At 44.0% G+C, this 26639-nt stretch overlaps 1 protein-coding gene across 3 annotated transcripts in view; it reads left to right on the forward strand.

Annotated features, from left to right (window-relative positions):
- vwa5b1 (von Willebrand factor A domain containing 5B1) overlaps window positions 1-26639 on the forward strand; it is a 396694-nt gene that overhangs the window by 155267 nt on the left and 214788 nt on the right. For all 3 annotated transcript variants that reach the window (XR_011962666.1, XM_072585920.1, XM_072585921.1), the window contains 3 exons: window positions 3702-3989; window positions 6446-6583; window positions 20949-21080. Coding sequence is in view for 2 of the 3 variants with exons in the window: in XM_072585920.1 (XP_072442021.1) it covers window positions 3702-3989; window positions 6446-6583; window positions 20949-21080 (558 nt within the window). In the remaining variant the exon portion in view is untranslated. The remainder of the gene's footprint in view (window positions 1-3701; window positions 3990-6445; window positions 6584-20948; window positions 21081-26639) is intronic.

Consider the following 26639-nt stretch of genomic DNA (forward strand, 5'->3'; position numbering starts at 1 on the left):
GATGATCAGCTATCATCATTAAATGATAGGGCAAGGCCAAATAACCCTGTGTTCTTTTCTTTGTTTCAATATATATATTTGGTAAGAAATTCTACTAGGTCTGGTTGACCTATGACTCCAGACCTACAACAATGTAGTTGATTCTGAAGTGCCCTGTGAAATAGTTAAACAAGCCATTCACTTCAAGGCCAGGTAGAGATGGGCAATAAATGCTGGCATTGCCAGTGACACACATCCCATGCAATAAAAATACAAATTTGACAATAACATTCCAAAGGAAAGTGGATATAGACAAGGAGGAGAAAAGATCTGGGATCTCTGAGCTGCATAGCCTCCTGCAAGATGCTGTGAATTTATGAATTACAAATTAATAGTTCTTGTTGAAATCTAATTTTCTTCTGCAAAATGATGAACTGATGAAGAAGTTTTATCGATTTTCATATATTACTACCCATGATTGTGAATTACAAAACTGTCAGGTGAAATCCGAAATGAACTTCATCTACATTTTCTGATACCACTTAATCATCAGTGATTCCTTTATATTTTGACTTTTTTTTTCATTTATTCCAATGATTAATTATTTATTCATAAGCTTTCACAAACATCCACCTTTAACTCTAACGAAACATAGCAACATGTGGCAGGGAGTTGGGAAGACAATATTTACTTTATTAGTAACTTATTAGTCAGCTCATGACTGACCAAGCAGGTCAGTTATAAAGAAACCTCTATGATTAATTAAGTAAATAATAATTTGACCTTCCCAATAATTTTGACCTAAACTGTCAATGTGATAAATGGACATACTCTTTAGATCTGGAAATAATACATGTACTTGGCTTGTTTTATATCTGCCACTTTTTGATAAAGTTTTTGTAAGACAATGACAACGTATTATATTCAAAACAAGTCAAAAGACACAAAATCATAATTAAAATGCTCCTGAGGTAAATGTCAGCATTTATTAAAATGTCAACTTATTACTGAATTGTTGAACTGAGATGAACTTTAATTTGAACAATACCGATGTTCGTTTGAACACTGTCCATCAACTCCTAGCATAATTTGCTGTAATGACTAATGGACCAGATCCATCTATTCAGTTTTTGATCATTTAGTACTTTTAATAACTGATCAAAATTCAGATGGGATTTTCATTGAAAAACTTCAAAACTTTTATTCTAGAAAAAAAGAGTTAACTCAACCTAAAATCAGCTTTTTATCCCCAAACAGCATCCAAATATAAAACATGATAAATATTTTTCTTAGTTCATCCTCTTGGAAACATTGCTTAAGGTTTTCTGATTGATGGTTGTGAGGTGAACTTTCCATGATCCTTTAGGAGCTAAAGAATCTTCAACATAGCCAAAATGTGTCTGGAGCTGCAACACTGATTTAACATATCTTGAGCAAAAAGCACTATCATAAGAAAAGAGAAGAAATGTTTGCTAGCAACAGCCACCCAGAAGATGAAGACTCTGATCATTAAATTACTTGTTATAAAATGGCATTTGGTGGCCAGATGTACAATCGGTGACCTCTCCAAACAGTAGTCAATCATATTGCTGAAGATTCCAAGACATCTGAAGCCATGTTTACTATCCACTTCTTGGAGGTTTGATGAAGACCTTTGAGACAGTGTTAAATGTTCTGAGAACTTTCTCAAGGAGTGATCAACACTTTATTAACAACTTCCTCAGAAATTCTCTGAGACCTTTACCTAAAGATAATGAATGCTACACTACTGTGCTTTGGAGTCACCAGAACAAAAACAACATGTTCTTGAGCATGCTAGAATCGTCCCTTTAATCTGGAGGAGGAATGGAAGTAGGACATGAGTAAACCTGACAGTACCAACCATTGCAGAGGAAAGTGACAGATGGGCAAGATGACTCACCCTCACCTCCACCCAGAGAACCATAGAATCCCTACAGTGTGGAAACAGGCCCTTGGTCCTAACAAATCCACACCGACCATTCGAAGAGTAACCCACCCAGACCCATTTACCCCTAACTAATGCATCTAATCTCCACATTCCTGAACATATGGGCAATTTAGCATGGCCAATTCACCTAACCTGCAAATACTTGGATTGTGGTGGAAACCCACGAAGACACTGGGAGAACTCCACACAGGCAGTCGCCCGAGGCTGGAATCGAATCCAGGACCCTGGCGCTGACTGCCGAGACCTATGTAACCCTAATACATTGAATGAACTTGGGCATTCCAGTCCTTGAAGGTTTTGTGAACCACAGAAATACCAAACAAAATGCAAAAAAACCTGCCTTGAATTTCTTACTGCCTTTCTTTTGTTGTCTTCATTTAACTTCCCAGACGATTAGGAGCAAGAATTAGCAATTCAGCCCATCTAGTCTGCTCTTCTATTTAATAAGAGACAGTGTTCAACTGTCTCTCTGATCTGTTCTCAATCCTTCCACCAATGGAAATGGTTTCTCTCTATTTATTCTGTCCTGACACCTCACAAATTTCTCTTTTCCTCTGATAATTATTATTGCTTTGATGATTCAAAAACAAAATTGGGAGAGTCATATAGCTTCTATTCTCTTGTTTTCCTCTCTAACAACGTAACTTGCTAATATTTACTCTTAACTAAATGCAAAGATATTTTAACACCTGAAAATGTAGAAAATTGTTGTTTAACGTTTTCAGAAGACATTAGTGTTTTGTCTAAATTTAACCATTCAGTTGTGGGATTAAATATACATTATTCAATCCCAATTTAAAGCACGATAATAGCCCTTTGAAACTGATGTACCAAAGACACCATTATATTATTTCTTCTGGTACTGTACAAGAGCTCATTCTCCCCGCGCCATTTGTTTCTCTGCCTTTCAAACTAGCCTTCACATTATCAATCCACTTTAAGCTTGACCTAACCCAAATGCCACATCTGCAAACTCCATACATTTATAAATTCCAATTCTACTCACCCTGGTGAACCTTCTTCAAGTCAGATTACAGCCTGTTAGTGAATTTGACCTCAAGCCACATTTTCCTTGGGTTTGAGTTTATTGACTGAATAGTCACAACCCCCAGCACCACCTGTTCTTCTTTTCTATTCCCACAACCACTTAATTATTAACCCCAGTCAGCAGCTTAACACTTGCTATACTGTCTCCCAGTAGCCCAATACAAATATTTAAATTGGTTCATGGTCTTAGCTATCCACCTTCTTGCCTATCATTCCCCCTCACTTCACCAGTAGGTCTGTACTCCTGTCCTTAGAAACATTTTAAGTAGCTTTCTTCACCTTACCAGGCCTCTCTGTTTTTGAGGAGTTTCTTTTTGATTGACTATTGAATCACCATTCCTGCTTGTTCTGGGAGTACTTTGTATGTCTGTGAGGCATTTCAATAATGGTCACAACTCCTGCAGTATTCAATCCATTCATTAAATAATCAAATAATTTAAATAAATACATTGAAATGTATTTACCTTATGCCATTTTCAACCTGCCTTTCCTTTTCTATTCATTCTTGCATCCTGTTTTTTCCAAAGTTTATTGTTTTAACTTAGCTTTATTTGAACTACCCTCAACTCACCTTAACCTCATTATTCTTGAGATTTTATCATGGATTTGGAATTATCAGATTGGATACATCTTGGATATATCTGTGTGTTGTAAAATCTTTTGCATTGAGTGCATAACACTTGATATCTTTTTGACTGTTTTGCAGGCCAGTTTCACCATCTGTCATCAACTCTTGATACTGAATCAGTCCTTGAAGACCAGAATGTGTCAGTGATAGAAAACGTAGCCAATAGCTGCAAAGCACTCATTTCAGGGCTATTGTGTGGTGAAGTTATTCAATGGGAAGTTGGATTTGATCTTCAATCCTATCTTCAGCACACAGCCAATAGTAATGTGGAAGATCTATGGAGTGAAACAATCCATCACTTGGCAGCTAAGTCTATCATCAGAGATTTTGAACAAATGGCTGAAAGAGAATGTGAAATCGAATATGGTAAGAATTCAGCAGGATATACATACTGAAGTGAGCACATGATACACATCAAATACACAGAGACAGTAAACTATATGATGAAGAGTGAATGTGTTTCTGAGTGACAGGATAGGATTTATTTCCCTTCAGAAGAGCAGGCTGTGTGTAGAATCAGGAAGGGAGTTTCGGCAGTGGTGAAGAGCAAGGATAACCCTATTGCCTGGAACTGGATTAAACTTAGGAACAGGAGCAGACCATTCAGCTCTTGAACTGAAACTGATGTTTTAGATCATGGCTGTTTACCAATCTCAACTCTATTTTCCACAGCTCTCTGGGATAGACAATTTCAAAGATTCAGTCACATTTGATTGTAAACATTTCTCCTCACCTTCATTCTAAGGTGGCACAGTGGCTCAGTGATTAGCACTGCTGCCTCACAGCACCAGGGTCCCAGGTTCGATTCCAGCCTTGGGTGACTGTATGTGTGGAGTTTGCACATTCTCCCCGTGTATGCATGGGTTTCCTCTGGGTGCTCTGGTTCCCTCCCACAGCCCAAAGATGTGCAGGTCATTGGCCATGCTAAATTTCCCATAACGTCAGGTGCATTAGTGAGAGGGAAATGGACTGGATGGTTTACTCTTCAGAGGGTCGGTGTGGACTTGTTGGGCTGAAGGGCCTGTTTCCACATTGTAGGGAATCTAATCTAAATGGCTGCTCCTTAGCCTGAGGCTGTGCCTCCTATTTCTGGATTCTATGTGAAAGCCTTAGTGACAAGGGCACTGGAGCCCTTGTGGTGCAATGGTAATGATCTTACCTCTGAGCCAGAAGCCTTGGGTTCTAGTCCCACCTGCTCAACCCAGATCAGATTGATTTAGAAATTATCTGGACAAGAAATGCAAGTCTCTTTGTATGGCAACAGGATTTGTATTGGTGGGGGCAATCAGTGGAGGTGAGATGGCACAGAAGGGTGGAGACTTTTGTTCCAGTGGTGGTGGGGACTCATGCCTGACTACCAGGCCCTTAGCAGAATAAGAAAGAATGTAAAGTTGAACACTTTTCTTTATTTCTTTATGCTTCTGTCTTTATATACTGTGTTCAGAGGGGGTTCATGAGAATGGTTCCAGAAATGAAACGCTTAATATATGAGGAACATTTGAGGACTCTGGATTTATACTCGATGGAGTTTAGAAGGATAGTTGGGGAAGGGGGAAAGGGGGTGGGGTGGTGGATCTAATTGAAGCATACAGAATATTGAGTGGCCTGGACAGAGCAGATTTTGGGAAGATATTTCCATTGGTAGGAGAGTCTTGGACCCAATGGCAAAGTAGACTCAGTGGGCTGAATGGGTTAATTTCTGCTCCTATGTCTTATGGTCTTACTGTTTTGATTTATTTTTATATGTTTCAAGATGGTGTCAGAGAGTGGTGATGCTTTATAATGTTTTTGACTGTCTTCTATAACAAGATACACATGACAATACTGTTTCTGTCATGTTCTTTCCCATTCTCTCAGCCTTTCCAAATAACCTCAAAGTTTCTTTGCATCATTTTCATAACACACGTTCTCAGTGAGGTTGTTGTCATCTCAAAATTTGAAACTATTTAATTTAGTCCCACATCTAAATCATTGATAGAAATTGTGAACAGTCTAAGAATCATTTAGGCCTGAGATGAAACGTTTTCTTCACTCAAAGGGCAGTGAAACTGTGGAAATATCTGCCACAGAAAAATCTGTTGAGGCCATGCCACTTAAAATATTTCAGATAAGGGGCAGGTACATTTCTAGACTTTAAAGGTATTAAGGGGTATGAGTGAGAAAGGAATATGGCATTGAGGTAGAGGTTTAGCCATGATTGTACTGAGTAGTGGAGGAGACTCGAAGGGCCAAGAGGATTACTTCTGTTCCGATTTTCTACGTATTGTTTCTTCTGGCTTCATTTGAGCTACGTCAACAGAAGGGAGAATTTGGCGATATAGCTATTCCACATTATTGCAACACTTTTTAAAAACAAATGTTATTGTATACATCTGGAGCATGTAGGACCAGAACCCAGGCCTTCTACCTCAGAGCTATGGACACTATCACTGCACCACAAAACTCTCTTACAGCATTTTTTAATATCCAGAAGTGCTTTTACACAAAACTGAACAGTTTTTGCAACATTTTATTAATTAATTGATCCAACTACAACAGCTGAATTTAATTGCAGATCTCCATTTGTTTAGTAACTGATGGGATGTGTCACTTTCTGTTACCCAGTTGTGAGGAATTGCAAATTGACTGAAATGTTATTCACACGATATTTATCATGCGGTAATCTTTATGTTTTTACTAAATCAGTTTTCCATTTTGCATTGATAAATAATGGAGGGGGAGAGATTGTGAATGTAAATACCATTTGTACAATGACCTTACCAGTACTAAACTTAAAGAGTCAGGAAACCTGTAAATTTATTTATTTTGTTTTTCGATTGCAGGTTCTGGAAGGAGATACCAACTGAATGCAATTCACACTAGCAAGGCGTGCAATATCATTAGCAAGTACACAGCTTTTGTACCAATGTATCTGGACAACAATGAATATCTGCCAAATATTATAGCATGTTCAAACACAGGTACTGTTGTCCTGTGAGCTACTTGATTTACTATCAATCAAATCCTCAGTCTTTGATAATACGACAGTAAAATGTCAGCATTCTGTATATCTTATGAAAGTCTTTTCTTTCCCAAAGGTCAGATGAGCATTTACATTCCTGTATTTTCTTATTTAGCCAGATTAGTGTTGGCATTCTGTTATCAGTGCAGACTCTGTATCATTCCTTTATCAGTGTGGACTCTGTCTCATTCCTTTATCAGTGAGGACCCTGTATCATTCCTTTATCAGTGAGGACCTTGTATCATTCCTTTATCAGTGCAGACTCTGTATCATTCCTTTATCAGTGCAGACTCTGTATCATTTCTTTATCAGTGCAGACCCTGTATCATTCCTTTATCAGTGCGGACCCTGTATCATTCCTTTATCAGTGCGGACTCTGTATCATTCCTTTATCAGTGCAGACCCTGTATCATTTCTTTATCAGTGCAGACCCTGTATCATTCCTTTATCAGTGAGGACCTTGTATCATTCCTTTATCAGTGCAGACTCTGTATCATTCCTTTATCAGTGCAGACTCTGTATCATTCCTTTATCAGTGAGGACCTTGTATCATTCCTTTATCAGTGCAGACTCTGTATCATTCCTTTATCAGTGCAGACTCTGTATCATTCTTTTATCAGTGCAGACTCTGTATCATTCCTTTATCAGTGCGGACTCTGCATCATTCCTTTATCAGTGCGGACTCTGTATCATTTCTTTATCAGTGCAGACCCTGTATCATTCCTTTATCAGTGCGGACCCTGTATCATTCCTTTATCAGTGCGGACCCTGTATCATTCCTTTATCAGTGCGGACCCTGTATCATTCCTTTATCAGTGCAGACCCTGTATCATTCCTTTATCAGTGAGGACCTTGTATCATTCCTTTATCAGTGCGGACCCTGTATCATTCCTTTATCAGTGCGGAATCTGTAGAATTCCTTTATCAGTGAAGACCTTGTATCTTTCCATTATCAGTGAGGACCCTGTTTTTAGATTAGATTAGATTAGATTAGATTAGATTAGATTACTTACAGTGTGGAAACAGGCCCTTCGGCCCAACAAGTCCACACCGCCCCGCCGAAGCGCAACCCACCCATACCCCTACATTTATCCCTTACCTAACACTACGGGCAATTTAGCGTGGCCAATTCACCTGACCTGCACATCTTTGGACTGTGGGAGGAAACCGGAGCACCCGGAGGAAACCCACGCTGACACGGGGAGAACGTGCAAACTCCACACAGTCAGTCGCCTGAGGCAGGAATTGAACCCGGATCTCTGGCGCTGTGAGGCAGCAGTGCTAACCTGTATCATTCCTTTATCAGTGAGGACCCTGTATCATTTCTTTATCAGTGCGGACCCTGTATCATTCCTTTATCAGTGAGGACCCTGTATCATTCCTTTATCAGTGAGGACCCTGTATCATTCCTTTATCAGTGCGGACTCTGTATCATTCCTTTATCAGTGAGGACCCTGTATCATTCCTTTATCAGTGAGGACTCTGTATCATTCCTTTATCAGTGAGGACCCTGTATCATTCCTTTATCAGTGAGGACTCTGTATCATTCTTTTATCAATGCGCACTCTGTATCATTCCCTTATCAGTGCAGACTCTGCATCATTCCTTTATCAGTGTGGACCCTGTATCATTTCGTTATCAGTGCGGACTCTGTATCATTTCTTTATCAGTCAGGATCCTGTATCATTCCTTTATCAGTGAGGACCCTGTATCATTCCTTTATCAGTGCAATCCCTGCATCATTCCTTTATCAGTGCAGACTCTGTATCATTCCTTTAGACAAGGGAGGCGCGGTAGTAGTTTGGCGCACCGACCTTTACACCGTTGGGGCTAAACGCCAGCTCACAGACACCTCCTCCTCCTGCCCCCTTGACCATGACCCCACCTCCCACCACCAAACCATCATCTCCCAGACCATCCATAACCTCATCACCTCAGGAGATCTCCCATCCACCGTCTCCAACCTCATAGTCCCACAACCCTGCACCGCCCGTTTCTACCTCCTGCCCAAAATCCACAAACCTAACTGCCCCGGCCGACCCATTGTCTCAGCCTGCTTCTGCCCCACCGAACTCATCTCTGCATACCTCGACACGGTCCTGTCCCCCTTCGTCCAAGAACTCCCCACCTAAGTTCGGGACACCACCCACGCCCTCCACCTCCTCCATGATTTTCGCTTCCCCGGTCCCTAACGCCTTATCTTCACCATGGACATCCAGTCCCTGTACACCTCCATCCCCCATCACGAAGGACTCGAAGCCCTCCACTTCTTCCTTTCCCGCCGAACCAACCAGTACCCTTCCACTGACACCCTCCTTCGACTGACTGAACTGGTCCTCACCCTGAACAACTTCTCTTTCCAATCCTCCCACTTCCTCCAAACCAAAGGAGTAGCCATGGGCACCCGGGTGGGCCCCAGCTATGCCTGCCTCTTCGTAGGTTATGTCGAACAGTCCACCTTCCGCAGCTACACTGGCACCACCCCCCACCTTTTCCTCCACTACATCGATGACTATATCGGTGCTGCCTCGTGCTCCCCGAGGAAGTTGAAAAGTTCATCTACTTTACCAACACCTTCCATCCCGACCTCAAATTCACCTGGACCAGGAGTCTCAGACTCCTCCCTCCCCTTCCTAGACCTTTCCATTTCTATCTTGGGCGGCCAAATCAACACGGACATTTACTATAAACCGACCGACTCCCACAGCTACCTAGACTACACCTCCTCCCGCCCTGCCCCCTGTTAAAACACCATCCCATATTCCCAATTCCTTCGTCTCCGCCGCATCTGCTCCCAGGAGGACCAGTTCCAAAACTGTACAACCCAGATGGCCTCCTTCTTCAAGGACCGCAATATCCCCCCAGACGTGGTCGACGATGCCCTCCACCGCATCTCGACCACTTCCCGCTCCTCCGCACTTGAGCCCCGCCCCTCCAACCAACACCAGGACAGAACCCCACTGGTCCTCACCTACCATCCCACCAACCTCCATGTACAGCGTATCATCCGCCGTCATTTCCGCCACCTCCAAACGGATCCCACCACCAGGGATATATTTCCCTCCCCTCCCCTATCAGCGTTCCAAAAAGACCACTCCCTCCGTGACTCCCTCGTCAGGTCCACACCCCCCACCAACCCAACCTCCACTCCAGGCACCTTCCCCTGCAACCGCAAGAAATGCAAAACTTGCGCCCACACCTCCCCCCTTACTTCCCTCCAAGGCCCCAAGGGATCCTTCCATATCCGCCACAAATTCATCTGCACCTCCACACACATCATCTATTGCATCCGCTGCACCCGATGTGGCCTCCTCTATATTGGGGAGACAGGCCGCCTACTTGTGGAACGTTTCAGAGAACACCTCTGGGACACCCGGACCAACCAACTCAACCAACCCGTAGCTCAACACTTCAACTTCCCCTCCCACTCCACCAAGGACATGCAGGTCCTTGGACTCCTCCATCGCCAGACCATAGCAACACGACGGTTGGAGGAAGAGTGCCTCATCTTCCACCTAGGAACCCTCCAACCACAAGGGATGAACTCAGATTTCTCCAGTTTCCTCATTTCCCCTCCCCCCACCTTGTCTCAGTCAAATCCCTCGAACTCAGCACCGCCTTCCTAACCTGCAATCTTCTTCCTGACCTCTCCACCCCCACCCCACTCCGGCCTATCACTCTCACCTTGACCTCCTTCCACCTATCGCATTTCCAACACCCCTCCCCCAAGTCCCTCCTCCCTACCTTTTATCTTAGCCTGCTGGACACACTTTCCTCATTCCTGAAGAAAGGCTTATGCCCAAAACGTCGATTCTCCTGCTCCTTGGATGCTGCCTGACCTGCCGCGCTTTTCCAGCAACACATTTTCAGGTTTTAACAGTGCGGACTCTGTATCATTCCTTTATCAGTGCGGACTCTGTATCATTCCTTTATCAGTGAGGACCCTGTATCATTCCTTTATCAGTGCGGACTCTGTATCATTCCTTTATCAGTGCGGACCCTGTATCATTCCTTTATCAGTGAGGACCCTGTATCATTTCTTTATCAGTGCGGACCCTGTATCATTTCTTTATCAGTGAGGACCCTGTATCATTCCTTTATTAGTGAGGACCCTGTATCATTTCTTTATCAGTGCGGACCCTGTATCATTTCTTTATCAGTGAGGACCCTGTATCATTCCTTTATCAGTGCGGACTCTGTATTATTGGCAGTTGATTCATGCCCTGACAACATGAATACTGAAAACATGAAAGCTTCAGTTTATAAAAGATAGAACAAAGAGACCTATCCATCCTGAGCAGAATGAAATTGTAAACCTGTTCAAAGCTGTCAACAGCTCATTTGTAGTGTAGAGTCTGCCATTGGCTGTGCTGAAGATTTCAGAAGCAGCAGGTATAATAATATTACAGTAATCCACCAAAAACAATTCATATTCAAACTTTACTCAAATGTTATTGGAGATGCTACAAAGCTGAGCAAATATTGTATAATTCTTCATTACAATAAGAAGAAATTGCTGGATTTCTTCAAAAAATCCCTGCACTAAAATTAATTCATTTTAACCAATTTAATATTTTGTTTGTAGATGCACAGTAGATTCAGAGTTGTTACAGAATTGTCAAATTAGACAGTGCAAACTATTAAAACATTTTCTTTGTTTAATGGTGAAATGTTGCTAAAAAGAGGTAAAAGTTGAATCTTCTAGTTGTGCAATCATTTAAGATTAGATTTTCAGGGAGGGTTGGCAGACCTCACTTTGCCCCATCCCATGTACATAAATCAGTATGAGGTAAAAACAATGACTGCAGATGCTGAAAACCAAATACCGGATTAGTGGTGCTGGAAGAGCACAGCAGTTCAGGCAGCATCCAACGAGCAGCGAAATCAACGTTTCGGGCAAAAGCCCTTCATCAGGAATAAAGGCAGTGAGCCTGAAGCGTGGAGAGATAAGCTAGAGGAGGGTGGGGGTGGGGAGAGAGTAGCATAGAGTACATAGGGTGAGTGGGGGAGGAGATGAAGGTGATAGGTCAAGGAGGAGAGAGTGGAGTGGATAGGTGGAAAAGAAGATAGGCAGGTCGGACAAGTCAAGGAGACAGTAACTGAGCTGGAAGTTTGAAACTAGGATGAGGTGGGGGAAGGGGAAATGAGGAAGCTGTTGAAGTCCACATTGATGCCCTGGGGTTGAAGTGTTCCGAGGCGGAAGATGAGACGTTCTTCCTCCAGGCGTCTGGTGGTGAGGGAGCGGAGGTGAAGGAGGCCCAAGACCTCCATGTCCTCAGCAGAGTGGGAGGGGGAGTTGAAATGTTGGGCCACGGGGCGGTTTGGTTGATTGGTGCGGGTGTCTCGGAGATGTTCCCTAAAGCGCTCTGCTAGGGGGCGCCCAGTCTCCCCAATGTAGAGGAGACCACATCGGGAGCAACGGATACAATAAATGATATTGGTGGATGTGCAGGTGAAACTTTGATGGATGTGGAAGGCTCCTTTAGGGCCTTGGATAGAGGTGAGGGAGGAGGTGTGGGCACAGGTTTTACAGTTCCTGCGGTGGCAGGGGAAAGTGCCAGAATGGGAGGGTGGGTCGTAGGGGGGTGTGGACCTGACCAGGTAGTCACGGAGGGAACGGTCTTTGCCCCCACCATCACACCCACTCCAGGTACTGGCTCCGACCCCACTCCCAGCTCCACACCCACACCAGATCCCAGCTCCTGGCCCTGCCAAATTTTCACCATCCCTCCAGACCTCCCACTCACTGAGGACGAACGATCAGTCCTCAGCAAAGGACTCACCTTCATCCCCCTCCGTCCATGCATCAATGAATTTATTACACGACGTGACATCGAACACTTCTTCCGTCATCTCCGCCTCCGAGCTTACTTTCACAATCAGGACTCCTGCCCACCTTCCGAGGACCCCTTCGCCCACCTCCAACACACTGCATCCACCTGGACACCCCGCGCTGGCCTATTACCTGCCCTCGACCTCTTCATTTCCAACTGCTGCCGGGACATTAACCGCCTCAACCTGTTGTCCCTCCTCCCCCACTCCAACCTCTCACCCTCACAATGCGCAGCCCTCCAATCCCTCTGCTCCAATCCCAACCTCACCATCAAGCCAGCGGATAAAGGGGGCGCAGTGGTAGTCTGGCGCACTGACCTCTACACCGCTGAAGCCAAACACCAACTCGAAGACACCTCTTCCTACTGCTCCCTCGACCATGACCCCACCCCCCATCACCAAACCATCATCTCCCAGACCATACAGAACCTCATCACCTCAGGAGATCTCCCACCCACAGCTTCCAACCTCATAGTCCGGGAACCCCGCACTGCCCGGTTCTACCTCCTTCCCAAGATCCACAAGCCTGACCACCCTGGCCGACCCATTGTCTCAGCATGCTCCTGCCCCACTGAACTCATCTCTACCTACCTTGACACTGTCCTATCCCCCCTAGTCCAGGAACTCCCCACATATGTTCGAGACAACACCCACGCCCTCCACCTCCTCCAAGACTTCCGTTTCCCCGGCCCCCAACGCCTTATCTTCACCATGGATATCCAATCCCTCTACACCTCCATTCGCCATGACCAGGGCCTCCAAGCCCTTCGTTTTTTCCTCTCCAGACGTCCCCAACAGTACCCTTCCACTGACACTCTCATTCGTTTGGCCGAACTGGTCCTCACCCTTAACAATTTCTCCTTTGAATCCTCCCACTTCCTCCAGACCAAAGGCGTAGCCATGGGCACACGTATGGGCCCCAGCTATGCCTGTCTCTTTGTTGGCTATGTAGAACAGTTGATCTTCCGTAATTACACCGGCACCACTCCCCACCTCTTCCTCCGCTACATTAATGACTGCATTGGCGCCACCTCGTGCTCCCGCGAGGAGGTTGAGCAATTCATCAACTTCACCAACACATTCCACCCTGACCTTAAATTTACCTGGACTATCTCTGACACCTCGCTCCCCTTCCTGGACCTCTCCATCTCCATTAGTGACGACCGACTTGACACTGACATTTTTTACAAACCCACTGAATCCCATAGCTACCTGGATTACACCTCTTCCCACCCTATCTCTTGCAAAAATGCCATCCCATATTCCCAATTTCTCCGCCTCCGCCGTATCTGCTCCCAGGAGGACCAGTTCCACCATAGGACACACCAGATGGCCTCCTTCTTTAGAGACCGCAATTTCCCTTCCCATGTGGTTAAAGATGCCCTCCAACGCATCTCGTCCACTTCCCGCACCTCCGCCCTCAGACCCCACCCCTCCAACCATAACAAGGACAGAACGCTCCTGGTGCTCACCTTCCACCCTACAAACCTTTGCATCAACCAAATCATCCACCGACATTTCCACCACCTCCAAAAAGACCCCACCACCAGGGATATATTTCCCTCCCCACCCCTTTCCGCCTTCCGCAAAGACCGTTCCCTCCGTGACTACCTGGTCAGGTCCACACCCCCCTACGACCCACCCTCCCATTCTGGCACTTTCCCCTGCCACCGCAGGAACTGTAAAACCTGTGCCCACACCTCCTCCCTCACCTCTATCCAAGGCCCTAAAGGAGCCTTCCACATCCATCAAAGTTTCACCTGCACATCCACCAATATCATTTATTGTATCCGTTGCTCCCGATGTGGTCTCCTCTACATTGGGGAGACTGGGCGCCCCCTAGCAGAGCGCTTTAGGGAACATCTCCGAGACACCCGCACCAATCAACCAAACCGCCCCGTGGCCCAACATTTCAACTCCCCCTCCCACTCTGCCGAGGACATGGAAGTCCTGGGCCTCCTTCACCGCCGCTCCCTCACCACCAGACGCCTGGAGGAAGAACGCCTCATCTTCCGCCTCGGAACACTTCAACCCCAGGGCATCAATGTGGACTTCAACAGCTTCCTCATTTCCCCTTCCCCCACCTCATCCTAGTTTCAAACTTCCAGCTCAGTTACTGTCTCCTTGACTTGTCCGACCTGCCTATCTTCTTTTCCACCTATCCACTCCACCCTCTCCTCCTTGACCTATCACCTTCATCTCCTCCCCCACTCACCCTATGTACTCTATGCTACTCTCTCCCCACCCCCACCCTCCTCTAGCTTATCTCTCCATGCTTCAGGCTCACTGCCTTTATTCCTGATGAAGGGCTTTTGCCCGAAACGTTGATTTTGCTGCTCGTTGGATGCTGCCTGAACTGCTGTGCTCTTCCAGCACCACTAATCCCATAAATCAGTATGAGCCCACAGAGGACATGGATGAAGCTGGCCCACAGCCATACCATTCTGTGGGCCGCTAAATCATTGCAGGTTGGGACGTTGTGGAATGCTCTGCCCCAGAGGGCAGTGGAGGCCCAGTCTCTGGATTCTTTTAAGAAAGAATTGGATAGAGCTCTTAAAGATAGTGGAGTCAAGGGGTATGGAGATAAGGCTGGAACAGGATACTAATTAGGAATGATCAGCCATGATCATATTGAATGGCGGTGCAGGCTCGAAGGGCAGAATGGCCTACTCCTGCATCTATTGTCTATTGTCTATTGTCTATTGTTTGCTCCTCACTGGCCGAAAGTTCCACTGTGTGGAGATGCTAGCCAATTTGATTGGCTGACAACTCTAACAATCCTGGTGGTACAGAGCTCAGTCATGAGCACTGTTGGTACTGCAGTTTGGTCCACATGGAGAGTCCCTTGCAAAAAGGGTGAACTCAGGGATGGTTGGGAAGGTGATGACTTCAGGATCCATATATCTTATAAGCCAACTCCAACAGAAAACTCACCTGGTGCTTTATGTACTATCCAGGCCATAACTGTTTTCACCAATGTTTATGTTCTCTAACAAACAAGTATTTTACTCATTATTAATATTTCCAAGTGTGTCATCTGCAACCTCTTCATTGTGTTCAAGTTGAAAATCAACTAAACTTAGAGTCATAGAGGCTGCAGTACAGAAAAAGACCCTTTGGCCCATCAAGTCTGTGATGGTCAAAAGGAAAGGAAGGGATTGATCTGTCATAGTCAGCTCGGAATTGTTAGCGGGTGATTCTTTCTGACTAATTTAATTGAGTTTTTTTGAAAAGATAAAATATATTGATGAGGGTAGTCCAGTTGATGTGGCTGACATGGACTTAAGTAAGGCCTATGACAAGATCCCACATGGAAGGCCAGTCCTAAAGGTAAAAGCCCATGGCAAGTTGGCAAACTGGATCAAAAATTGGCTTTCCAAAAGCAAGCAAAGGGTGATTGTGGAGGAGAGTGTTTTGTAATTGGACGTTTGTGAGCTTAAGCATACCACAGTGATCCTGTGCTGGGATGCTGGTTGTTTGCTGTTTACATTAAGAACTGGATGTGAATGTAGAAGGTATAATTAGTGAGTTTGTAAAAGGCATGAAAATTGGTGGTGTTGTTGACAGTGAGGAGGATGGCTACAGTCTGATATTGATCAGCTGGCAGATGGAACTTACTCCTGATAATTACAAGGTGATGTATTTTGAGAGGTCAAATAAGGGAAAAATATAGATAATAAGTGGTAGGTCCCTTGGCAGTACTGAGGAACAAGGGGGCGTTGTTGTGCAAATCCATAGATCCCTGAAGGTGTCAGCACAGGTGAACAGGGTGGTGAAACAAACTTGCCTTCATTAGCCAGAGCATAGAATATTGGAGCAGGCAAGCCTTGTTACAAATTTATACAATATTGGTTAGGCCACAGATTGAATATTGTGTGCAATGCAATGTTGGTTGGAAGAATGTGATTGCATTAGAGAGGTTGCAGAGGAGATTCATCAAGGTATTGCCTAGGATGAAAGCTCTGAGTAATGAGGACAGATTGAAATGCTGGCTTTGTTTTCCTTGGAGCAGAGGATGCTGATGGGAGATCTGTGTGAGGTAGACAAAATTATGAGCGATATAGACCAAATAGATTGTGAGAATCTTTTCCCCATGGCAGAAGTCTAAAACCAGAGGGCATAGGTTTAAGGTGAGGATCAAGGTTTTTTCGAAGAGAATGGAAAAAAAATGTTTTTACCTAGAGGGTAGTAGAAATATGTAATGTGCTGTAATCGATGGTTGAGTCAAAAAATGTGGTGCTGGAAAAGTACCGCAGGTCAGGCAGCTCATCAGCTCATTCCTGCTGAAGGGCTTATGTCAATCTCCTGCTCCTTGGATGCTGCCTGACCTGTTGTGCTATTCCATTCTGATCTCCAGCATCTGCAGTCCACCTGATTAGTAAGGTTAGATCACATGGAATCCAGGGGGAGCTAGCCAGTTGGATAGAAAATTGGCTCGAAGGTAGGAGGCAGAGGATGGTAAGGGGTTGTTTTTTGAACTGGATGCCTGTGACCAACAGTGTGCCACAAGAATCAGTGCTGGGTCCACCGATTTTTTGTCATTTATATAAGTGATTCAGTTGTGAATCCAGGAGGAATGGTTAGTAAGTTTGCAGATGACACCAAAATAGGTGGTGTAGTGGACAGTGAAGAAGATTATTTGAGTACAATGGGACCTTGATCAGATGGGCCAATGGTCCAAGGAGTGGCAGATGGAGTATAATTTAGATAAGTGTGAGGTGTTGCATTTTAGTGTGACAAACCAGAGCAGGACTTGAAGAGTTGATGGTAGAGCCTGAGGGAGTGTTCCTGAGCAAAGAGGTGTATGGGTGCAGGTGCATAGTTTCTTGAAAGTGGAGTGATAGGAAAAGAATGTGGTGAGGTATTTGGCATGCTTGCCTTCATTGATCAGAGCATTGAGTATAAGAGTTGGGGCATCATGTTGTGGCTGTACAGGACATTGGTGAGGCCACTTTTCGAATATTGCATTTGATTCTGGTCTCTCTGCTATAGGAAAGATGTTAAACTTGAAAGTGTTCAAAACAGATTTACAACAATATTGTCAGGATTGGAGGATTTCAGCTATAAGGAAAAGCTGAAAAAGTTGGGGCTTTTGTCCCTGGAGCATTGGATGCTGATGAGTGACCTTATAGAAATTTATAAAATCATGAGGGGCAGGGGAGTCTAGGGGACCTGATGAGTAACATTTTCACACAGAGGGTGGTCGTGTATTGAGTGAGCTACCAGAGGAAGTGATGGAGACTGGTACAATTTCAACATTTAAAAGGCATCTGGATGGGTATATGAATAGGAAGGGTTTGGAGGGATATGAGCCAAGTGCTGACAAATGGGAATAGGTCAGATTGGGATTTGTGGTTGACTCAGACAAGTTTCTGTGCAGTATGAATCTATGATTCTATCCTGAGAACATGGTGGAAGCAGGTACTCTGGCATCTGGATGAACACTTAAAATGCTGTCGTAGTCACGGACAAAGTAGGATTAGTGTAGTTTTGTGTTTGCTGGTTGGTATAGGGACAGTGGCCCGAAAGACCAATTTCTATGTTGTATGACTCCATGACTCTATGACTTTATCACCTGATAAAAACCTAACTGTTCGAATCCTGTGCTCCATTGCCTTGTCTGTCTTGGCATCGCAAGTGCACATCTAAATAGTTCCTAAATGTTTTGAGGATTTCTGCCTCTACCACCCTTAAAGGCAGTGAGTTCCAGATTCCCACCACACACTTTTGAACCTCCTGCCCCTTACCTTAAATCTAGCCCCTCTGGCATTGATCTCTCCTCAAAAGGAAAGGTTTCTTCCCAACTACCGTATCTATGACCCTCAAAATTTTATACGTCTCAATTATATCTCCTCTCCATCTCCTCTGCTTCAAACAAAACATCTTCTTTTACAATAAATTATGTTTCAGGACCTAAAACATGTTGAACTCCTTTCTGTGTCTGTTATGGTTATTGTTGTAACCATAATTTTGAAATCTATGATTTTATATTTTGTTATCTTCTTTCCCTGTCTGCTTTAATTGTCTCAGCACTGTGGAATTTTGTACCTTCAGTTATACACTTTGCACCTTCAGAACAGTACAACAATCCTATCAATGTGACATTAGTTATCACTATAATATCAGGATTGTGCCTTCAAAAACCAAATAAAATCAGAGCACCCCCACCCTGACTGACAATACTGCTGCTTCAACAGGACCCCTACCTGGAAACTTTGGGATTAATGTTTTCTGTGGGTGCAATCATACAACACCAACAAGGTGCAACATGAATGGAGGGATTTTTGTTTAAAATTCATGGGACATGGGTGTCTCTGGTTAGTCTGGAGAAGGTGGTGGTGAGCTGCCGCCTTGAACTGCGGTAGTCTATGTGCTGTAGGAAGACCCACAATGCTGTTAGGGAGGGAGGTCTAAGATTTTTGACCCAGAGACAGTAAAGGAATGGTGGTATATTTCCAAATGAGGATGGTGAGTGGCTTGGAGGACAATTTTCAGAAGGTGGTGTTCCCATGTATCTGCTGCCCTTGTTCTTCTAGAAGAAGTGGTAATGGGTTTGAAAGGTGCTGTCTAAGGACCTTTGGCAAATTCCTGCTGTGAATCTTGTAGTTGGTATACACTGCTGCAACTGACTTGTGTCTTGTAGATGGTGGACAGCCTTTGGGGAGTTAAGAGGTGAGTTACTTCCTGTAGTATTCTGAAAATCTGACCTGCTCTTATTAGTATTATATTTGATACAGAGAATCCAGTTCCGTTTCTACTCAATGGCAATCCCCATGGTGTGGTTATTGATGGTAGGATTCAGTGATGGTAGTGCCATTCAATGTCATGGGGTGGTGGTTAGATTGTCAGAGATTCATAGTGTCCTACCACATGGAGACAAGCCCTTTGGCCCAAACTGGTCCACGCTGACCAATGCTAACCCCATTTTCCTGCACGTGGCCCATATCCTTCTAATCCTTTCCTCCCCATGTATTTGTTCAAATGCCTTTTAAATGTTGTTAATGTACCCATGGCAACCATTTCTGCTGGCAGCTCATTCCATATGCGTACCACCCTCTGTGTAAAAAAGGTTGCCCCGCAGGTTCCCTTATATTCTTTGCCCTCTAAACTTAAACTGATGCCCTCTAGTTCTCGATTCCCCAACCCTGGGAAAAAGACTGAGTGCATTCACTCTATCCATGCCTCTCATGATCTTATACATTTCTATAAGATTCCCTCCTCAGAATCCTATGCTCTAAAGAAAAATGTCCTAGCTTGTCCAACCTCACCCTTTAACTCAGACATTGAGTCCGGGCAACATCGTTGTAAGTTTCTTCTGCACTCTTTCCAGTTTAATGACATCCTTCCTATAGCAAAGTGATCAAAGCTGAACACAATACTCCAAGTGCAGCCTCACTAATGTTCTGTATAACTACACCATAGCTTCCCAACTTCTAAACTCAGTGTCCTGACTGATGAAGGCCAGTGTCAAAAGAACCATGCATCTGAACACCAAGGTCCCTCTATTCCACTACATTACTTAAGGCCCTACTATTCACTATGAAAACCCTACCTTGATTTGACTTTCCAAAATGCAAGACCTTACCCTTATCTATATTAAACTCCATTTGCCATTTCTCGGCCCACTTCCTCAGCTGATCAAGATCCTGCTGCAATTTCTGATAACCTTCCTCACTGTCCACAATACCACCTATTTTACTATCATCAGCAAACTTATTAATCATGCCTTGCACATTCTCATCCAAATCATTGATATAGATAACAAACAGTAATGGGCCCAGCACCGACCCCTGAGGCACTCCACTAGTCACAGGACTCTAGCCTGACAATCATCTGTCCACTATTACCATCTGCTTCCTACCATCAAACCAATTGTGTATCCAATTTGCTAGCTTCCCCTGTAGTCCATGCATCTAACCTTCCAGAGCAGCTTACCATGTGGAACCTTATCAAAGGCCTTATTGAAACCCATATAAACTATGTCTACTGCCCTGCCCTCGTCAATCTTCCTAGTCACTTCATCATAGAATTCGAATAAAAGTGTCTCTTCTTGCAGATTGTTATTGCCTGGCATTTGTGTGACACAAATGTTATGTGCCAGTTTTCAGCACAAACTTGGATATTATCCAGATTTTGTTGCATTTGAACATGGTCTACTTCAATATCTTTAAGAAGAAAGAGTAGAATTCTATGAGGAAGAACTCTGAAGTTAGAAGAGGTCAAAATTGAGGTATATCTCTTTGAATAGAAATGACCAAGACTTGATAATTTCCTATTTATTCTGACCTGGATATTCATGCAGTATTTACTCATAGCTAAAGAATAGTACCATATTCCACAGTGTGCATAGCTGCAGTCATGTTTTGCAGCTTAAAACAGGTTTGTTTTCCATTTGGAAAGGGAGATAGATTTTTAATTAATTTCAAATGAATTGAAACACATTGTAAGTTTGGTGACACTGCATTGGCCTCATTCTGTTCTAACTCTTTCAGCTGGAACAAAATGGAACAATCAAAGGAGGTCACGCTCTGGAAGCTGCAGGCACAGAGATTACTCTATTGGTCTTGGCCGTTCTCAATCTGAATATGAAGCTGATGGAGTTGACGATGGCTTTTCCACTTTATGTAAGGCACAGAAATATTTACATTTTTGCCTATTGTGCAAGCAGAGTTAATGAAAATGCTTCCAACCATGTTTTAACAGACAGGACTTTATTGAAATTGACAATTAACATAAGCCTTTGAACTTTGGCATTTCTGCTCTGAAATATATTTCCTCAAACCTTTCTCTTCTGATGTTGTCTTGAGTACATGAATTTATAAATCCTGAGTATGCAATGTTCTTCTTGAGAAGAGGATTCATAGAACCCCTACAGTGTGGAAGCAGGCCATTTGGCCCAATGATTTCACACCAACCCTCCAAAGAGCAGACCTATCGCCATCCTATTCCTGTAGCTCTATATTTCCCATGGCTAATCCACCTAAACTGCACACCTTTGGACTGTGGGAGGAAACCGGAGCACCCGGAGGAAACCCACACGGACACAGGGAGAATGTGCAAACTCCACACAAACACTCGCCCGAGGATGGAATCAAACCTGGGTCCCTGACATTGTGAGGTAGCAGTGCTCACCACTGAACCACCATGCTGCCCCTACTCTATTGATGAGTTGCTTCACTCAGCTTCAATCTGTTGCAGCTGTAGGTTTTTTGGCTTCACCTATTCAGTTTGAGAGACAAAGTTAAGAGGAACAAGTGCAATCACGTTAATCCAGTTTAATGTTTTGTTCATAAACCTTATCTAACAAAAGAAAATGTTCCCTGAAGGATAGCAGTGTAAAAAAAACATATTGCAGAGCAGGATTGAGCAATCAATTTGTCAGTTAGGTTGCCACAGAAGTATCATCTCGGATACTTGGAAAAATATCGGTCTTGGATCATTGATTGTGATCACAAGGTGAGCATAAACTGTCCTGGAGTACGTGTTGGAATGTTGCTTACTTGTAAAAGGCTGCAGTCTGTGTGGTGAAACTTATCCAAACTGTCGATAGGGAATTTACATAATGGCGTTGTCATATTACAAGATGATTTCATTTAAAGATTTTCTCACTGGATAATGGTGCTGCTGGCTGGGCCAACATTTATTATCCCTCTCTTATTGCCCTGCAGAGGTTGATGTTTTGTAATCGTGAACCATTGCAGTCCTTGGTGTGTAGATAGACCCACAATGCCATTAGGGAGGGAATTCCAGAAGTCTGACCCAGTGACAGTGAAGAAAAAGCAATATATTTCCAAGTCAGGATGGGGAATGGCTTGGAGGGGAAATGTCAGATTGCAGTGTTCCATGTATCTGCTGCCCTTGTCATTGTACACGGAAGTAGCCACGGGTTTGGAAGGTGCTGTTGACAGAGACTTGGTGGATCAATAATTTGCCTTCAATTCCATGAATTTCAGTTTTAATCAAAAGTCTCTTTTGAGGGACTATGTGAAGTATCTTCTGAAAATCCAAATAAATACCATTTCCAAAAGACTTTCTCTACGTCTTTAGCCACCTTTACACAAATGTCAATCAGATTCTACATGTTATCTAATCTTAACAATTCCATACTGGTGATTCTATTTCAGAAAGTTACATTGTGAAGGATAAAACTGAATCCTATCTCCTCTCATTTGTTTGTGTATTTTGTGTATTTCTATAAACTGACACATTACCAACACACACCTAAGACCTGCCATTTCAGTTTGTATTGATTTATAGGGGGCTCAAGAGAATAGAAAGTTAGTACCCACTTGTCTGTGTATCAGTGTTCACTGTTGCCTATTTGGAAGGTGGTTCTAGATTAGAGTGATGCTAGAAAAGCACACCAGTTCAGGCAGCATCTGAAGAGCAGGAAAATCGACATTTCGGGCAAAAGCCCTTCCTGATGAAGGGCTTTTGCCCGAAATGTCGATTTTCCTGCTCCTCAGATGCTGCCTGAACTGCTGTGCTTTTCTAGCACCACTCTAATCTAGAATCTGGTTTCCAGCATCTGCAGTCCTTGTTTTTACCTATTTGAAAGGTGGTGCCTACTCAGACTTGTGCATTTCTGCTCTCAATTTCTCAACAACTGACTTTAGAATTCCTCAGTTTCACTTTCTCACTCTTTTGAAAGACATCTACAATGTTCCACTCAAAAGGGACATTTCCTGAACCAAGAGAATTCCGAAGAGTGTAGATGGGGATGAATTTTTAAGTGAGTTTGGAAACACAACGCCAAATTTGGGTCCTGACCTCATGCCTAGGTAGAGTTGTTCACAAGATGTTATCGTTAAACGTAAATCTCTAATTCAGCAAGAGGCGAAATTGGTCCTCAATTAGTGCTAATGAGTACCTCCAAGGAAATCATGCCTGATGCAATTAGCAAAGGTAGACAGTAACCAGGGTACGGCTGTGCTGCATGGTCACAGAGAATGGGTAGTGCCTCAGAGAGTAGCAGCAGAGTGACCTGAAGTTGTGGGTGAATGAGACACTGAACACATTTGAGTACAAGATTCTTGGAGGTTCAACAACGATAAACTTATACTTTGCCCTTTTTCCGATTGTGAACTCAATAGCGATGTACTGGCATGAATCGGTTTGTTCACATATTTGTTGAAATCTCTCCTGAATATTACACCAGCACATTTAGAGTCATAGAGTCATAGAGATGTACAGCATGGAAACAGACCCTTTGGTTCAACCCGTCCATGCCAACCAGATATCCCAACCCAATCTGGTCCCACCTGCCAGCACCCGGCCCATATCCCTCCAAACCCTTCATATTCATATACCCATCCAAATGCCTCTTAAATGTTGCAATTGTACCAGCCTCCACCACTTCCTCTGGCAGCTCATTCCATACACGTACCACCCTCTTTGGAAGTTCTGAAAGGATTTTAATGGCATATCAGAGTACAATAAATAACTCAGCCCTTCGAGTCTGTTTCGTTATTCAACATGATCATGGCTGATCTGACCTTCACCTCAACTCAACATTTCTGCATCTCCCTAATCATCTTTTATGACCTTGGATATGAATTAGAAGTAAACAAGTTCCTTGTTTCTTCCCCCACCTTCACTTTCAAAATTGCAGCATGCCCCCCTGAGTGATTGGGACCAGAGATGAGCTCTGTGGACTATGACTTGGACACTGGAGTGAGGAGCACCGTAGCTGGAGCATTAGTCAGACCTGTTGAAGTAGCTAACTAGTTATTTGTACTGGGTCCCCTTCAAGAGGTAGGGAGCAGCCAGAAAGGAAGGATCCAGCTGGGAGACTGTCACATTTGACTGTACAGTTTCATGCAATGAACAGCTTCATTCAGATGCAGGGAGAATTTCACTGAGCCACAAGTTGGCCAATTGATTGCTGCCTCCAGTTGATGAGCAGTACTACATCCATTTGCTGCCTTGTTGAAACAGGAAGAAAGTCCTCTCTCGATGTTTCCCACTTTTACATTAATAGGTCATCCACAAAAACGCTTATTCCTCACACCCACTTCCCCCTTAAACGTGTCTGTCTCCAGAGACTGGTAAAATGCAGCCCCCTGTTTCTGATTCAGTATTCATTCCAGGGAATGTTAGGCATACTGACAACTTGCTCTGTGTTGATGGAAAGTAATTATTCACCATATTTCCATTTCTGTATTTAATTTGACAATATCTGTCAGGGTGAAAGCAAAGGCTGGTAGGTATAGGGAATGCTGGATGACTAAAGAAATTGAGGGCTTGGTTAAGAAAAATAAGGAAGCATATGTCAGGTACAGACAGGATAGATCGAGTGAATCCTTAGAAGAGTAGAAAAGAAGTAGGAGTATACTTGAAAGGGAAATCAGGAGGGAAAAATAGGGACATGAGATAGCTTTGGCAAATATATTAAGGAGAAAAGGGTAACTAGGGAGTGAATAGGGCCCCTCAAAGATCAGCAAGGCGGCCTTTGTGTGGAGCCGCAGAAAATGGGGGAGATACTAAATGAATATTTTGCATCAGTATTTACTGTGGAAAAGGATATGGAAGATATAGACTGTAGGGAAATGGATGGTGACATCTTGCAAAATGTCCAGATTACAGAGGAGGAAGTGCTGGATGTCTTGAAATAGTTAAAAGTGGATAAATCCCCAGGACCTGATCAGGTGTATCCGAGGACTCTGTGGGAAGCTAGAGAAGTGATTGCTGGGCCTCTTGCTGAGATATTTGTATCATCGATAGTCACAGGTGCGGTGCCGGAAGACTGGAGGTTGGCAAACGTGGTGCCACTGTTTAAGAAGGGCGGTAAAGACAAGCCAGGGAACTATAGACTGGTGAGTCTGACCTCGGTGGTGGGCAAGTGGTTGGAGGGAATCCTGAGGGACAGGATGAACATGTATTTGGAAAGGCAAGGACTGATCAGGGATAGACAACATGGCTTTGTGTGTGGGAAATCATGTCTCACAAACTTGATTGAGTTTTTTGAAGAAGTAACAAAGAAGATTGATGAGGGCAGAGCAGTTGATGTGATCTATATGGACAAAGTTCCCCATGGGAGACTGATTAGCAAGGTTAGATCTCACAGAATACAGGGAGAACTAGCCATTTGGATACAGAACTGGCTCAAAGGTAGAAGACAGAGGGTGGTGGTGGAGGGTTGTTTTTCAAACTGGAGGCCTGTGACCAGTGGAGTGCCACAAGGATCGGTGCTGGGTCCTCTACTTTTTGTCATTTACATAAATGATTTGGATGCAAGCATAAGAGCTACAGTTAGCAAGTTTGCAGCTGACACCAAAATTGGAGGTGTAGTGAACAGCGAAGAGGGTTACCTCAGATACAACAGGATCTGGACCAGATGGGCCAATGCGTTGAGAAGTGGCAGATGGAGTTTAATTCAGATAAATGCGAGGTGCTGCATTTTGGGAAAGCAAATCTTAGTAAGACTTATATACTTAATGGTAAGGTCCTAGGGAGTATTGCTGAACAAAGAGACCTTGGAGTGCAGGTTCACAGCTCCTTGAAAGTGGAGTCACAGCTAGATAGAATAGTGAAGAAGGCGTTTGGTATGGTTTCCTTTGTTGGTCAGAGTATTGAGTAAAGGAGTTGGGAGATCATATTGCGGCTGTACAGGACATTGGTTTGGCCACTGTTGGAATATTGCGTGCAATTCTGGTCTCCTTCCTAACGGAAAGATGTTGTGAAACTTGAAAGGGTTCAGAAAAGATTTACAAGGATGTTGCCAGGGTTGGAGGATCTGAGCTACAGGGAGAGGCTGAATAGGCTGGGGCTGTTTTCCCTGGAGCGTCGGAGGCTGAGGGGTGACCTTATAGAGGTTTACAAAATTATGAGGGGCATGGATAGGATAAATAGATAAAGTCTTTTCCCTAGGGTCAGGGAGTCCAGAACTAGAGGGCATAGATTTAGGGTGAGAGAGGAAAGATATAAAAATGACTAATGGCGCAACTCTTTCACATAGAGGATGGTACGTGTATGGAATGAGCTGCCAGAGGATGTGGTGGAGGCTGTACAATTGCAACATTTAAGAGGCATTTGGATGGATATATGAATAGGGAGGGTTTGGAGGGATATGGGCAGGGTGCTGGCAGGTGGAACTAGATTGGGTTGGGATATCTGGTTGGCATGACGGGTTGGACCGAAGGGCCTGTTTCCAATGCTGTACATCTCTATGACTCTATGACATC

Source organism: Chiloscyllium punctatum, chromosome 16 (assembly GCF_047496795.1).
Source record: "Chiloscyllium punctatum isolate Juve2018m chromosome 16, sChiPun1.3, whole genome shotgun sequence".
Taxonomy (NCBI): Eukaryota; Metazoa; Chordata; class Chondrichthyes; order Orectolobiformes; family Hemiscylliidae; genus Chiloscyllium; species Chiloscyllium punctatum.